Here is a 16,105-nt window from a genome sequence, read left to right as displayed (position 1 = left end):
AGTCTTCTTTTCTCATCTTAATGAGGACGCAGCCGGACCAGTGAGAACCAAGCTCACGTTCGAGCTACCAGCTGCGCTCCTCAGGTTTTCCGACGCTGACACCTTCCTCCTGCAATGCGCGTGCCAGGTAGCCAAATCACGCACGTCACAATGCCTAGCTTGCTGGCGAGCTCTAGTGAACACTGATGGTGGAAAAGAGCAGCTCTCCCGATCAGCGTAGGCAGACATAATTGAATAGTAGGGACATGCTCCTTACTGCAGCGTGACCGTGTGTCCACAAACCATGCAAGCAATTAATCTGCAGAACCGAAGATGCAATCCCCTGCTGCAGCAACAAACGCGCATCCTCCAGTATCACCAATTAGCATAACGAAGTGTCACAGAGGAATGCACGTAACGTGATCAATGTCAGCTGATCACCGGAAAGGCAAAGGTCCTTTCTTCAATGCTCCTCCGGCACAAACCCAGCTACGTTTCCTCGCAGCATCAACAAATATTCTTTCAAAAAATGAACAGTTAACAGTAGCGCTAGGGCAGCACTAGGGCAGCGCCATTTTAAACCATGTCAAAAATAAAAAATGAAAAGAAATTAAGTAAAATGAAATCAAAAAAAATATTTTCAAAACATGCTCAGCCAAATGAATAATCATTCCACAGACGATGTTTCTCCAACCAAGAAAGCGCTTCTTTTGGGTCATTAGTAATTCTTTCTCCTGTTGGGATGCACAATGTCATAGAATTGAATTTGTTGAGAAAGACCTTTATGCTCAGTTCATTTGCCAATGCTTTAACTGCTCTGAATGATTTCCTAATCTCCAAGTGTTCCTTTGGGAAATCTGGGTAAATAAAAATAGGCTTTACCTTGAAATTATTAGGACCTTTGGATCTGGCAGTTTGTATCACAGTCTCCTTTAGCTTAGACATGGTGAAGGTAACAAGAATATGTCTAGGTCTGGATCCAGGCCTACCAACACGATAGACATTCTATGACAAGACTGGAGGCGAGCATTATGCTTCATCTTCTTTTATTTCTACCCTTCAGCAGTTCAACCAACATATATAACAAATCATGAAAAAATGTCTTAAAGTAGCAACTTTTCTTTTTTCCAAAAACTACACAATCCATGAACCTCTGTAGTCCATGCTCCCTCCACCAGTCACAATCCACTTCCTGTGCCTGGGCTCCTCCTCTTCTTTTACTGCTCTTCAAGCAGATAAGTACTATTTCTTTCCTCTCCCGATGCCTGTAGTAGAAATTGGCTGACTGAAGAGGGGAAATGTGGATTAATGATAGAACATATGTTTAAAGAGTGTGTCTGGCAAGGGGAACGTGAGAGAATTGGTTTGGCGGAAGTCTTTACCGAAAAAAAAAAAAAAAATAATAATAACGAGTGATATGTCATGCTACGCGCGCGCGCGCTAAGCGTAGTAATTTTCCCCTACCACAGGAACACTCGCACGGGGGCCTCGGCGGAGCCCCAGGGAAACTCCCTTGACCGATAGGGATGGCCGTGAGGCTGACGGCCCCGTGCCGTATACCCGGCACTCCAGGGGTTCAGTCAGCCTCACGAGCGACCGGAGACAGGTCGCGCATAGCCTCCCACTGGAGGCCGGAGCTTGCGCTCGAAGCGCGGGGCGGATCGCCTCTTCGACATAGCCCCCACCCGCGGGTGGGCGGAGCTAGCGCGCGAAGCGTCTCGCTCCAACAACATAGCCCCCACCCGCGGGTGGGCGGAGCTTACACGCGCGAAGTCGCGTAGCGTCACAGCGAAGCGGCGAAGGCAAAAATTATCTTTCGCCAGCGTTCGTAGACGCAGAGTTTCTCGACCCCAACTAGTTGGGAGCGAATTTAGCGATCGTTCGATCACGCACAGCACGATCAGCTGAGACACTAACCTCAGCACTGCTCCTAGTCCTCTAGCCACAGGAGCTGGGCGATTCGAGGCCAGGAGCCCTACACTGCCGTGAAGCAGTAGACGATTGATTGGAGGCCGGAAGGCTAAAAAAGGACAAAGGTGCAGCCACATACACAAAAAAAAAAAAAAAAAAAAACAGAAAACATCATAAGAGAGTGGTGGGCGTGCTAAGACACCTGTTCCAGGTATTTTAGGCACACAGCACAGAGGAATATGTCAGACTTTGAGTGGAGTGAGGAGGAGCAATCCCTGGACCTCGCTGCCAGCTTCAAGCAAGTGCTGGGTAGCTCTCTCATGGATGCAGTGGCAGAAGGGGTGAGACCCCTACAAGAAAGGCTGGAGACCTTAGAGACTATACTCTCGCAGCCAAAGTCCAGCACCAAAGGGGATAAGCGCACGCCCACAGAACCCTTGAATGAGGGGCATAAGGGGAGAAAACTAGCCCTAAAGAGGAAATCCTCTGACGACCCCCGGGGCTCATATGAGGAGGCGATAGAAAAGGCCTCGGAGGTGCCTGACGCTTTTGCTAAGCTCAAAGAAGCGTACCTACTAAAGCAGGCAGTGCCGAACCTCACGACCCCCACTCCAGGGGAGGATAATATTGGAGAAGACCTCGGCTCGGAGGAAGAGCTAATAGATGAGCAAGGCTCTTTAGGAGATGAAGAAGTCGAGGAAGAGGACTGGACTAGACCCAGTGGTGGCAAGAAAGCGAGGAAGGAGAAACACCTCGTAGAGAACGAGGAGGATATGTTCGACCCAGACAGCATACGTAATCCAAGGTCCACCGAGTGGCAACCATCCCCCCGAGTGACTCAGTATATGGCAGGAAGATTACGCAAGCCACTAGACAAGGAGGTTAGACAGCGCCTGCGGGCAGAGTGCCCGCGCCCAGATTTGCCAGGAAAGGTAGCGGAAGCACCGGAGCTTGACCCAAAAATGCTGACCTTCGTAGCCAAGACGAGCAAGGACCCCCGTAAGGGGATTGACAGATCCTGGAAATCCTGCCAGGAGAAGCTATTAGACTTAGCAGGTCCGCTCGCAAAAATTATGGACCTCGCAGAGAGGGCGAAGGACACGGGCGAAGAAGTGGATCCGGAAGCCCTCGCAGGGTGGGCTCAGAGAGCCGTCTGCCTGCTTGGAAACGCGAATTGTGCCATCGCGTCAGAGAGGAGAAAGGGCCTATTGCTCAAGATAGACTCGAAATTGAGTGATCTGTCATCATATGAAGCAGGGGAAGGTGCACAAGGCCTCCTGTTCGGAGAGACCTTTGGGAAGGAGATGGGCCGGTTCGTAGGAACATTCGCGTCGCTAGAGAAGGCCCAAGCATCTATTCGCAAGATATTCCCCAGCAGAGTTTTTGGAGGGACCGGCCGCTACAGAGGTCGCGCTGCCGGTCGCTACCAAGGAGGGAGAAGACCTCAGAACACCAGGGCACAATACTGGGAAAACAAGAGCCAAGACACCTTTTTCCCGTCCAGGGGGAGATTCCCAAGAGGCCGAAGGCCCAGAGGATCGGGAAGAGGCCAAGGATTTACACCAGGTGAGAGCGATTATGTATCCCCCAGTAGGGGGGAGGACGCGCAGATATTTAGAGAATTGGCGCAAGCTTTCAAGCGATTCCTGGATACTGCAGACCGTCAGCGGTCTACATCTAGATTTCATAGAAACCCCAGTGCAGCGATACGAGCCGCGGGGTCAGAGATTAGCGCAAGCAGAACTAGCATGGCTAGACAGCGAGATAGAGCAGCTAGTCACCAAGCAGGCGATAGAGAAATGCGAGACAGCCCCGAAATTTGTGAGCAATATGTTCCTAGTACACAGGAAGGAGAAGGTACGCCCGGTGATAAATCTCAAAGAGCTGAATGGCTGGATCATATATCGGCACTTCAAGATGGAGGGCGTCCATCAGCTCAGAGACTCCCTAAGAGAAGGAGATTGGTTGACGCGTCTAGACCTAAAAGACGCTTACCTCACAGTACCTGTTCTCGAGGAGTACAGACCATTTCTAGCTTTTCGCTGGCGAAGTCGATTCTGGCAATTCAGATCGATGCCATTCGGCCTTGCTTCGGCACCATGGGCTTTCACAAAACTAATGAAGCCGGTAGCAGCAGCAATCAGGGAGAAAGGAGTGAGGCTCATTATCTACCTGGACGATCTCCTGCTTCTTGCAGAAGATCGGGAGGTATTAGTGTACCAAACGAGATGGGTACAGGACCTTCTGGCCTCGCTAGGGTTCCTAGTGAACACAGAGAAATCAGATACCATACCAGCGCAGAGGTTAGATTTCCTGGGATTCATTCTAGACACCAAGAAAGCGACCTTAGAACTTCCAGCTCGGAAGATGAGAGACATCAAGAGAGAGATCAGAGTATGCTTAGAGAAGCAACAAGAATCTCTCAGGACATTAGCGAGAATAGTTGGGCTGCTAGCAGCATCTATCCAGGCCATTTTTCCGGGGCCACTGCACTACCGTGCATTGCAGAGATTGAAGATAAAGCATCTGCAGCTAGGTCTGAAGTACCATCAACAAGTGCCGCTGGATCAGGACTCGATTACAGAGCTAGAATGGTGGTTAAAGAATATGGACGCCTGGAATGGGCGAGCCATATTCGGAGACAAACCGGACTTGATAATAGAGTCGGATGCCAGTCGGAAAGGCTGGGGAGCCAGATGTGGGTCTTTACAGACCGGAGGCAAGTGGAGCGAAGAAGAGCTTCGTCTACACATAAACTGCCTAGAGCTCCTAGCAGGATCATTCGCGATCAAGGCCTTTACGAAAGAGAGAGTGAAATCTTGTGTTCTGCTGAAGATGGACAACATATCAGCAGTGCGCTACATCAACCATTTGGGTGGTACGAGATCCAAGATGCTCGCAGAGTTAGCGAAGGATCTGTGGCATTTCTGCCTTCGATCAGGGACGTCGGTGACAGCAGAGTACCTGCCAGGGACACTGAACGTAGTAGCAGATTGGAACTCGCGGTACCTGACGGATTCCAGCGATTGGAGGCTGGATCCAGCAGTGTTTCAGAGACTAGACACGAGATGGGGACCATTGCAAGTAGACCTGTTTGCCTCCCGGCTCAATACGCAGAAGACCAGCTATTTCAGCTGGAGGCTGGATCCGGGAGCGCTAGGAACAGACGCGTTTCTGCAAGAGTGGATAGGAGGTCCACATTACGCTTTCCCTCCCTTTGTGATGTTGAGCAGAGTATTGGCGAAATGCCGGAGGGAGAAAGCAGAACTAGTTCTAGTAGCACCATTATGGAAGTCTCAAGTGTGGTTCCCCACCCTAATGGAACTAGTATCAGACATTCCCAGAGTCCTCCCCGACGAGGAGCGACTACTCACGGACCCAGCTGGGTCGTGTCATCCTCTGAGAGTGAGAGGGACACTCCCGCTAGTCGCGTGCAGGATATCCGGAAACGTTGGGCCTTGCCAGGAATTTCGGCGCAAGCTGCTCAGCTTATCGCTGAATCCTGGGCTCCATCCACTAGGAGGAGCTATGACTCAGCTTGGGCAAAATGGACAAGCGGGTGCAAGGACAGAGGTGTTCATCCCGTTTCGGCACCTGTAGTGGAGATTCTGAACTTTCTAGCGAACTTATTACAGAGCGGTAGAGCTTTCCGTACTATAGGAGTGTACAGATCGGCGATTTCTGCGGGTCACACGCCATTAGAAGGCGTCCCGGCAGGAGAACATCCGGCGGTGGTTAGGCTCATCAGAGGAGCTAGATTTAAAGCGCCGCCGGATCCCAAGTATACCACGACATGGGAAGTGACGACAGTGCTGCGCCTACTAGCGAGTTGGCCGACTAATGAATATCTCTCGCTTAAGCAATTATCGGGAAAGTTAGCGATGTTGCTATGCTTGATCTCCTGCAAGAGAGTATCGGACGTAAGAGCACTAGATGTTAACAGACGATCCTTCGGGCCGGAGGGAGTTACATTCTCCATAGTCAGAAGGACCAAGACAGGGACATCTACGGTACATTATCCGTATTTCCCGAGTAATTCGAAATGGTGCGTAGCACGATGCATCAAGGAGTACGAGAGTAGAACGGCAGAGTATAGAGCAGCAAGTACTACTCAGTTATTAATTGCGCGCAGGAAGCCCTATCACGCAGTGGCATCAGCTACCATCGCAAGATGGGTCAAGGAAGTTATGCAGGCAGCAGGTCTGAATGTGAGCACGTATGGAGCTCATTCGGTGAGGGGGGCAATGGCCTCGGCAGCCGTGAGAGCAGGTGTGCCTTTGAATGAGATAATGCTGGCGGCAGACTGGTCAAGCGATAGGACTTTCAAAGAATTTTACTTTAAGCCAGCGGAGAGTTTAGCAAGTACGGTGTTGGGTAAGCTTTGAACAAGCATAATGCTCGCCTCCAGTCTTGTCATAGAATGTAGATTACCCCTGCTATCTGCGCAGGGAGTATTAATTCTATTAAAGACTAGGAGGCGAGCATTAAATTCCCACCCGAGTCTGGTACTGTGTATACGATGGCAATGCTTTATTATGTATCAGTACGAGACGTTGGCACCACCCTAACATAATCTTGTGTTGATCTTTTCATAGGAGAGGATCAGAAGAATAACTGATGGTGAAGACGGAGCAGAGAGGGTCAGGAGCACAGAGCCCTCGCAGCAATTAAGTTAAAGTCCGGAGAGTCTTCGCACAGTTGTCGAGGATCAGTTAGAGACTTTCAGAGCGAGTAAAAGCAGAGGAGGAGCCCAGGCACAGGAAGTGGATTGTGACTGGTGGAGGGAGCATGGACTACAGAGGTTCATGGATTGTGTAGTTTTTGGAAAAAAGAAAAGTTGCTACTTTAAGACATTTTTTCATGATTTGTTATATATGTTGGTTGAACTGCTGAAGGGTAGAAATAAAAGAAGATGAAGCATAATGCTCGCCTCCTAGTCTTTAATAGAATTAATACTCCCTGCGCAGATAGCAGGGGTAATCTACATTGTTCATATTATATTCAGTGACCAATTCCACACAATAGCAGTCCTTTAAAATCTGTAAAATTAACATGGGTAGTTTTTCCCCCACTGAGTCAGCATTCTCCTCCACTCCAACAATCCTTATGTTTTTCTCTCTTAGCTTCCAATACAACTCCAAGCGCCTTCCATTTTCTGTGCATAGTTCTTTCTTCAGGTTATTGTAAGCTCTGAAGCTACCAGCAATCTCTGATCCCATGTCTGAAGAAGTCTTCTCCACGGAAGTCGTTGCCTTTACTACTTTCATATCCCGAGCAACTTGTCTGAGCAATTGGTAGATAGTTTGAGGGCTAGGATCTTCTTCCTCTTCATCCTCTAATTCTGGAAGTGGTTTCTGCTTTTTGGGAATTGGATTAACAGACTCCTGTGATTTCTTCTTTGTGTTCATGATCAAATATGTAATTCCTTTCAGGGGAGGAGGCCAGGAGCTACAAGCTTAAGCTGCTGCTGCTTGGACCAACATTCTGGAATCTACCCCAAGTCGCTTCTCATGCAAAGACTCTTGCTGCAGAGGGCCTCGAATGCCAAAACCAACAAAAACAAAAAGTTCCTTTGGCTAGACTTCACGTCGGGTGATTACTGTTCGCCATAGGATCCCCTCTCTGCAGGGCTCTGATACTTCTCTCAACAATAACCTCCCTCAGTCGGGCTCAGACCAGCCACTCATGGTGGACATCTGTCGGTCCGGTTCACTCTTGTCATTACAATGTTCATGGGAGTATTACTGTTCAGCTTACTTCGTAGGCATCCCTCAGACGGGTTCATATTTGCCACAGTAACACTATGTCATAACCTCATTAGGAAGCAGAGTTCCCTTCCCCTAGTTTTCTCTCCGCATCCCTCCACCCAGTTCACATTTGACATAGTTCACTGCTCAACAAAAAGTCATTCTAGACCCCTTAGGTTCTTTCCTTTCCCTAAGTCTGGGTCTCAGCCCCCAGTTTAGCAGGGCAAGTGTTTAGGTGTTTTTTTTCCTCCTCCAGGTCTTCCAGGGCTTCTGTCGCTCACTAGGGCTCTCTCTTTCTCTTTGGCAATTTGCAGCATCCCAAGTCGGTCAAAGTGTGCTTTCCTGATCCCCCCTTTTATGCTGCTTGGGAGAGACAAGTGATATCAGGTGCGAGTAATTAAAGAGGGAGGCCTGATTTAGCCTGAACTCATTAATGGGACAGTCTGCTGTAGAAAGGGGAGAGTCTGTTTTCTGTGTCTGTGGATCCCTGTTGGTAATCTTCATCCTCCCAATCTCTCTCCTCCTCGTCTCAGTGACTTTAGAAAAGACCAGAGGGGAGGAATTATGGGGATGGTAGTTTTCACTAGTAAATTTTGAAAAACCCAGAAAATTACTGCCAAGATAGGGGGGTAGTCCTGTTGTTACTCACTGTGAGCTGTCAGTGAGAAAGTATCCATGTCGGGAAGGGGTTGGGGGTTGTGTTTCTGAATAACCTACCATGCTGGATGGGGAAAAGGTATCACAAGGAAGCGGATACTGCATATTACCTGGGGTATTCCCTGAGCATAACCCCATGTTCCCCAACTCAGGTGATCCTCCCTCGCTCCTCCACCCCCAGGGTTGGGATCTGAGAGTGCCAGCCCTTCCCTGGCCACCTGAATAAGGGATCCTCTGGGTTACTTGGGAGAACACCCTTACGTTTCTCACAGGTCAATGGACGCCACTTCTCAGAAATCCACCTGGTCTAGCTCTGCCTTCACTCTAACCGAAAGCGCAGGGCTTTAAAGGGAGACTTTGAAGTCGAAAGAAGTGGAGAATCTCCTAAAAGTATATGTTAGTGTACCCGTGCAGGAAAGCACCAGGGGGGGAAGGAACTCTTTTTACAATGTATAGGACACATGTAAGAGGATTCAATTCAGCACTACAGCTAAGTTAACGCCTAGTCTAGAATACTGAATGAAAACCCTTATTGATATATCTTTAGGTCCAGTTCATGCGTTCTGGATGACTACCCCTATATAACACCCCTCTCTTGGAATCCCCCTGACCCCACTGAGCCAAGAAGTAGTTCTGTTTTGCAAGTTTAAAAGGTTTATTTGATAATTTAAAATATATATATATCACACTTTATAATAAGTTAATAATTGAATAGCACACTTAATCTGATATGATAAAGATCAACAACGGAGAATCTGGCACTAGCACACTTCTTTATAATTACTAAGGAGTTGAGATGAAATGGATAAGGTAGCACACTGGTAAATAGGTACAGAAGTATAATGTGGTAGAAAATGCTTTATAGGGTTCAAGGAAATGCAAGGTTGAATGAATGAAATGCAGTATAGAAAATACTCAATATGATTTCAACAAAACAATGTAATCACTTTTCTCTGGCAATCCACTCCCCCCCTCTTTATGCAATGCAAGGGAATGGGAGGAAAGCACGCAGTTCTCAGAAATGCAATCAATGTAATCAGTTCAATCCCCCCCAAGCTTAGACAACAGAAGTTTAAAACACAGATAGGAGTTTTGAAAACACAGGCCCAAATGCTTTGATATGTGCTAGCAATGGATGAGAAATATGCTGGAAATGCTTTTTAATTCCCTTTCAGAGGTTCAGGGTGAGTGGTATCTAGTTAATATTAGTCCAGGCTCACACTGGCAATGATGCAGGGATAGTTAGCAGGTTAAACGAATTTCTGGCAAATGGAAGGCAAGCAGCAGCAGTTTTTACATGTGAAGAAATTTGCAAATCGCGGCAAAATTCGCGGATGCGCCGAGCGCTATTACAGAGGAACCACAAGGACTATCTCTATCATTTTGGGGTCGTAGGAAAGCCTAGGATCTCAGCTTCCAAATGAAAGTTACTGCAAGTCTCTAGCCCAAACGGTTACAGAGTTATGACCGATTTAATAGAGGTCGTTTTTGGTTTTGCAAATTTTAACCGCAGCACTTTTTCAGTTTTAAAATGATGGCAGGATAACACAATTTCTAAGCTACAGTTCTACTTAGGTTAAATAGATTGAATTATATTATTTTAACTAGGAGATTGGTTCTGCACAGTTTTCTAGGTACTCACACTATATTCTTGAGTGAAATGGGCCTCATCACGGATCTGGTCATGGTTTTAAATTCGCCTCTGGTCTCTGCACTTCACAGTGATCTGGGTCAGCTCTCTCTGGTTCTCTGGTCTGGGTCTCTAGTTCTGGATAGATTGAAGTCTCTAGTTTGGCTCTCTGGAGGTTTGATGGAGGTAAAGCATGGATTTTTCCGGCAGAGCGTCCCGCTGCAGATGGAATTGAAAAGTCCCTATCTGTCCTGTCTGTCTGCTTTTATGTGTTTAGAATGTGGGTGTGTTCTAGCATCACTGACCCTACCTCTCTCTCAGCTTCTAATTGGTCAAACTTCCATTTATCATTTGATTGGGGAATGAACGGTGAGTCAGAGTGATGTCATTTTACAGCCTGCAGAAAGTCCACTCCTCCTGTCAACTTACACACAAATCTAGATTTGAAACAAATACATATTTGCAGAGGTACATATTGTTTTGAAATCATATGCACCCATCATGCATTACAGGAGGTATCCCCTGTTCAAACTCTGCTCTTCCTGGGAGCTTGCATTCAGAAATGGCACATATTTCACTTTTTAACTGATTTTGCAATTTCTGACATTGACCCAACTTTACATACATGTGCGAAGGGAGTACGGACATTAACTGATGAAGTTTCAGATTTTTAACATGCATACATTTAGAGTAATATCCACTTTTCCGCTAAAACCCCCCTGAACATGCCACCGGGTCGAAAAACCTCTTAAAATGTGGGCAGAAAAATCACAAGAATTATGGTATCATTTATAAAATTTTCACATGTCCGCTCTATGAGTTATTCATCTTTTTAAAGTTATGTTCTGGCTCCAAAGGGGTGTGGTTTACCCTCAGCACAAGGTTGAATTTCTGGTTTTTCCAGTTCTGCCAAGCCAGCTTGCTCTCACAGGCAGTGCCCCTCCCCTTTCCTCAGGAGGAAGCCACTTTTTACGACCATTTACGACTCCTGCCAATAAAACCTTTGCCTGAGCCAGGACAGGGCTTTGTTCACTTTCCTGCAGAGCACAGGTAATTCAATTATCAGATAGATGGCATATCCTTAGTGTGAGCAGCAAAAGGGCAGCTAGGCCTGGGAACACAGCTGTGACTCAAGTTTCACTCCTGATGGGGGTAGTTGCCAGGCAGAATTCAGTTCCTTAAGCCAGGTTTCAGATAAAATGTCACTTTTTGTTCCCCAGTTCCTGCATTCAAATAAAACTAAACATTTTCACATATGCAGCTAGAAGGCTGATTCTAAGTTTAAAACTATGACATTTAAACAGTTACAAAGGCATGTGACACCAAACATAGGTCACTCATTTAATCTAACATTTTCGATTTTAGTGTCTTTAAATCCAGTGCAACTTAAACTGCTGCAATCCACAGCTCAGCCAGTCTTGTTATAAACCTTGTTTTATGATCTTCATTTCCCAGATTTTGTAGGCACACAAAACTCCATTCTGCCAAATGTCTGCTGGTGTTCAGTAAATATTTTGCACATATTGCAATGTTTGAAAATAGGCATTTTGACTTGCCTTCAGGGAAACAGAGTGGTTTTAAAACGCCGGCTTTTGGATAGTGGTGAGTACTGGTACTGCACCCATTTTTGGGATTTAAGAAATGAATTCCCCACAATTCTAGGTTGCATTTGGCAATCAGCATTTCCATTCCCAATGGTTTCAGACTACTGTGCGGGTAGTCCAATGGTGGTTTTAAAGCGCCTTGAAGCTAACCGGCGCTACTGTTTTTCCTTTGGCAACCCATTTCCCTCATGGCAACCCGGCCTTTCGTTCTCGCACTGGTGGGTGGCAAGTGAGGCAACCATTTCGGTGTGCGCACAAACTGCGCAGCTTTCCTGGATTTCGGCGCACATGTGGGTTTTCCGCCATCTTGAATTTTCTAAGCCCACAGCACCAAATGTTGTGGCATGATAGCTTAAACGTGGGTCAGGACACCCAACAAGCCCCCCCCCACGCGACTGCACTTTGAATTTGAGTCGATGGGGAGTCGCGTGCCCAAGGGTTTTGACCCACGCACCGGTCTGTCCGCATAATCTTCTTCCTCTTCTGTAGATGGCATAGTTCAGCATCTTCTTCTCCATCCGGTACTGATCGATCAGTTCTCCTCGCCGGTTCTGATGGGAGTATTGGGCGGTCCACTGGGCCCATTGGATCTTCGTTCCCGGTCTCCGGATCGTCCTTCTTGGTCATTCTTCATGGTTTCATCTCTCCTAGGATGATAAAGCAAAAGCGGCAATATCTACTCATAGACGATTTTTTTTTTTTACCACTGTTGAGATAGTGGGGCAGCATATGCATTTTATCATAACGAAACATTACATTCTTATTTTAATAAAAACAGTATGACTAAGAGACAGTTTCATGCAAATCACAATATTTTAGAGACTAGATGTGGTATGTTTTATGATTGGAACAGAATTAGTCTGAGACAGTACCCGCTAGGATTCCAGAGGATTCCTCCAGTTGTTGCAGAGTGTGCCTGGGATGGCAACATTTCAACTGGTTTATGTGGACCCACTTGTCTTCCCCCTCTGCCGAACCGCCTTTGGGGATGCGGATCTTGTAGGCCACAGGGGAGATCTTATCGACGATCTCAAAGGGTCCCTTCCATGTAGGCAAAAATTTGCGCTGCTTGGCCTGGTTCCTTTGGAAGTTGTATAGATAGACCCGGTCCCCCACCTGATATTCCTTCCTGGAAGTTTTCAGGTCATAGTGGGTCTTCATGCTATCAGCTGATCTTTCTAGATTCCGCTGAGCATAAGCAAAAGCATGTTGGAGGTGTTTCCTTAAATTCTCCACATACTCATGAGTAGTGGAGGCATTTATCAGTGTCTGCTCTTGGGTCCTGTAGAGCAAATGCTGCGGAAGCACCATCTTGCGTCCAGTCATCAACTCAAATGGTGACATTTTGGTTGCAGATGAAGGGGTAGATCTGATGGCCATTAGGACCAGAGGTAATCGGATATCCCAACTTGGCCCAGAATCTGCCACCAACTTCTTTAATATGCTCACAATTGTCCGGTTATATCTCTCTACTGCCCCAGAAGAAGCTGGTCTATAAGCAATATGCAGCTTTCTCTTGACCCCCAGTATCTCCCACATCTTTGTCATTACTTCACTGGTGAAGTGGCTACCTCTGTCTGACTCAATCCTTTGAGGTAGACCAAAACGGGAAAAGATGTGGTTAATCATCAAGGCAGCTGCAGTTTCTGCCTTGCAATTTGGGGCTGGGAGACATTCCACCCACTTGGTAAACAAGCATGTCACAGTCAACATGTACTTATTCCCCCTAGCCGAGCGAATCACAGGGCCTACAAAGTCGATTTGTAAATCTGACCATGGCAGTGTCATCCCCCGCTTTTGTAAAGGCGCCCGGTGTGTGAGGGATGTCGGCTGAAATTGTGCACACACAAGACAACCCTTCAAATATTGGTTGAGGTCCTGGCCCATGTGTGGCCAGTATGCAACCTCTCTTAAGATTTCCAATGTTGTGTGAAACCCCCTATGACCGGCGGTGGCCGCATCATGGGCGTGACTTAACATCAGGCTTCGGAATGAGGTAGGAACCACCCACTGGTCGTGGCCAGCTTTGGATTTCCTTACCAACAAACCATCTTGGATTCGGAACATTTTTGGACATTTCATCAACACTCTTAGGTCCTCTTTCCCAATGTAATCGGCATCCGTCAGGGGAAAGTTCTCAGGGTCCTCAAGGTGCTGGTAAAATTTACCAATTATTGGATCCCCCTTCTGAGCTGTAATCAAATCAGCATCAGGGGTCTCCTTACTCCATTGTGCAATTGAAAGGTCGTTGTGAGCAGTTGTCTGGGACCTAGTGATAGCAGTGACCTGGATTTCCCCCAACAGGGACTCAATCTCAATTAGATCCCCTTGGATGGCTCCGGTTTTGGCCAGCTGATCAGCTAAGTCATTTCCAGTTTTGTCTGGTCCCTCTACTTTGGAATGACCCTTGATCTTTTTCCAATAGATGGTCATCTCATTCGAGGTGACCAGATCATCAATGTTTTGGATCAACTTCCCATGTTTCAAGGGTTTGTTGTTAGCACATAACATGCCTCTGGTTTTCCAATTAACCAGGTGCTCCACGAACCCGTTCCGTACATAATCCGAATCTGTGATTATGACCAGTTCGTGGAGTTGATGCTGGACAGCAGTGAGGATGGCCTGATGCACAGCCATCAATTCTGCCACCTGACTACTTCGGGGACCAATTTTGTATCCAGCGGAGGGTTCTGGGGACTCATTCACCCATGCATTCCCTACGCCGGCCACCAGTTCTTTCTCCCCGTTGTTGTCAACATGGTAAGAGCATCCATCCACATAGACAGTGGGCATTCCCTCACACTTGTCTTTTTCAAAGACTTTGTGTGGGGAATTAAGGTATGCCTCCATGTTGTCCTTTATTTTTAGACTTTCGTCCTCGAGACAGTTTTCTCTGGCACAATCATGCAAGTCAGCCAGACCTTGCGCGAGGGGACTCTTCTTGTTTTGGCCATATCTGACCTCCACAGGAAAGCCTTGCATTGACAGAATCCAGGAAGTAATTCGGGAATTACTCACATTTCCGGCCCGGATTCTGTCACTTTGGAGATATTGCAGAGGCTGGTGTGGAGTCTCCACTATGATGTGCTCCCCCTGGATAAACGGGCGGTAATTCTTCAATGCCCACACCGTCGCCAGGAGTGCCTTCTCACAATCGTTGAATTTTTCCTCCACAGAGGATAAAGTTTTGCTCGCATAGGAGATTACTTTATTGACCTTGTCATGCTTTTGGTATAATACGGCCGTCAAGCACGTATTAGAGAACCCTGTCTCCAGGAAGAACTCCTTGTTTCTGACCGGGTAAGCTAGGCAAGGCGCTTGTGAGAGGCTTCTTTTGAGTTGTTTTACTGCCTCGGCTTGTTCTGGACCCCATTCCCACTTGACCCCCCCTTCAGGAGATGAATCAGGGGTCTGGTGATCTCTGCGTAGCCCTCAATGAACTTTCTGCTGTAATTAGTCAGTCCAAGGTGGCTCCTTAGTTCCCGTAGAGTTGTGGGGTCTTTCAGTTTCTGAAGTGCTTCCACTTTCTTTTCCTGGGGACAGAGACCCTGAGGAGTAATCTCATGCCCCAAGAAGTTAACACGGGTTTTACACCACTGTGCTTTCTGAAAGGAAAGTTTTGCTCCGGCGGCTCTCAACTGGGTCAGAACATAACGGATCTCCGCTATGTGTTCCTCCACAGATGAACTTTTGATGAGGACATCATCTACATAAGCCAGGTTACCCCTTGCACCCAGGTCGGGCATGGCCTTATGTAGGAAAATGTTGAATTCATTGCCGGAGTTGAGGTATCTGAAGGGAGTCCGGGTCCATGTGTACTGCTGGCCCCCAAAGGTAAAAGCCAGTTTGTATTGGTCCTCCCTGCTGACAGGCACGGTCCAGTATCCATTGGTCAGGTCTATTGCAGTGAATACCTGTGACCCCTGAATCTGGGCCAGCCCTTGGTCAATGTAGGGCAGAGGCCATCGGGAAGTATGGACCCGTTTGTTGAGCTCCCTGAGGTCGGCGCAGAGTCTCCACTGGCCGTTTGGCTTCAATATCCCCAGCACCGGATTATTGAAGGTGCTGTGGACTGGACGGATTATTCCCCGGGACTCAAGGTTCTTAATTATTTCAGTAAGGGACTCCATTGATGCGAGAGGCAAGCGATATTGCTTCACAAACACAGGAGTCATGCCAGGGTCCGTGGGGATTGTTGTTGTGTGGATGTCAGTGCGACCACAGTCATATGAGTCTACCGCAAAGAGATCTTGGAAATCCAAGAAAACTTGTTTCAACTTTTGCTTTTGTTCCAGAGTCACACAGGCATCAGCTAGGTTGACTCTCTCTTCCACCATCTGCCTGAAGCCTGGAAAAACATCTGGTTTGGCTATCTCCGCGGCCTCCTCCAGCTGGGTGGAGAAGTCCCTGGTCAGAGTGCTGATTTGGACTGGAGGCTTCAGGTGGGAAAGGCAGCCCTCATGGACCTGGAAAATCACCTCATCCCTCCTGAAGTCACAAGTCACATCTTCCTTACCATAGGGGCAGGAAGTGTACACCAGGAAGTTCCCCCCATGCCGGGTAAAAATCCTGTCTGG

At 47.5% G+C, this 16,105-nt stretch overlaps 1 protein-coding gene across 1 annotated transcript; it reads left to right on the top strand.

Moving 5' to 3' along the window:
- The first annotated feature begins 485 nt into the window (after positions 1-485).
- Positions 486-6,813, top strand: LOC138481000 (uncharacterized). The gene is made up of 2 exons (XM_069612833.1): positions 486-3,456; positions 6,486-6,813. Exons 1-2 carry the CDS (start codon positions 2,130-2,132, stop codon positions 6,506-6,508), a joined length of 1,350 nt encoding a protein of 449 aa, XP_069468934.1. The 5' UTR covers positions 486-2,129; the 3' UTR covers positions 6,509-6,813.
- The last annotated feature ends 9,292 nt before the right edge of the window (positions 6,814-16,105 follow it).

Source organism: Ambystoma mexicanum, chromosome 5p (assembly GCF_040938575.1).
Source record: "Ambystoma mexicanum isolate Mex_15411 chromosome 5p, UKY_AmexF1_1, whole genome shotgun sequence".
In the NCBI taxonomy this organism is placed as follows: Eukaryota; Metazoa; Chordata; class Amphibia; order Caudata; family Ambystomatidae; genus Ambystoma; species Ambystoma mexicanum.
The sequence above is the reverse complement of the archived record's forward strand: the minus strand, read 5'-3'. Positions and strand labels throughout refer to the sequence as shown.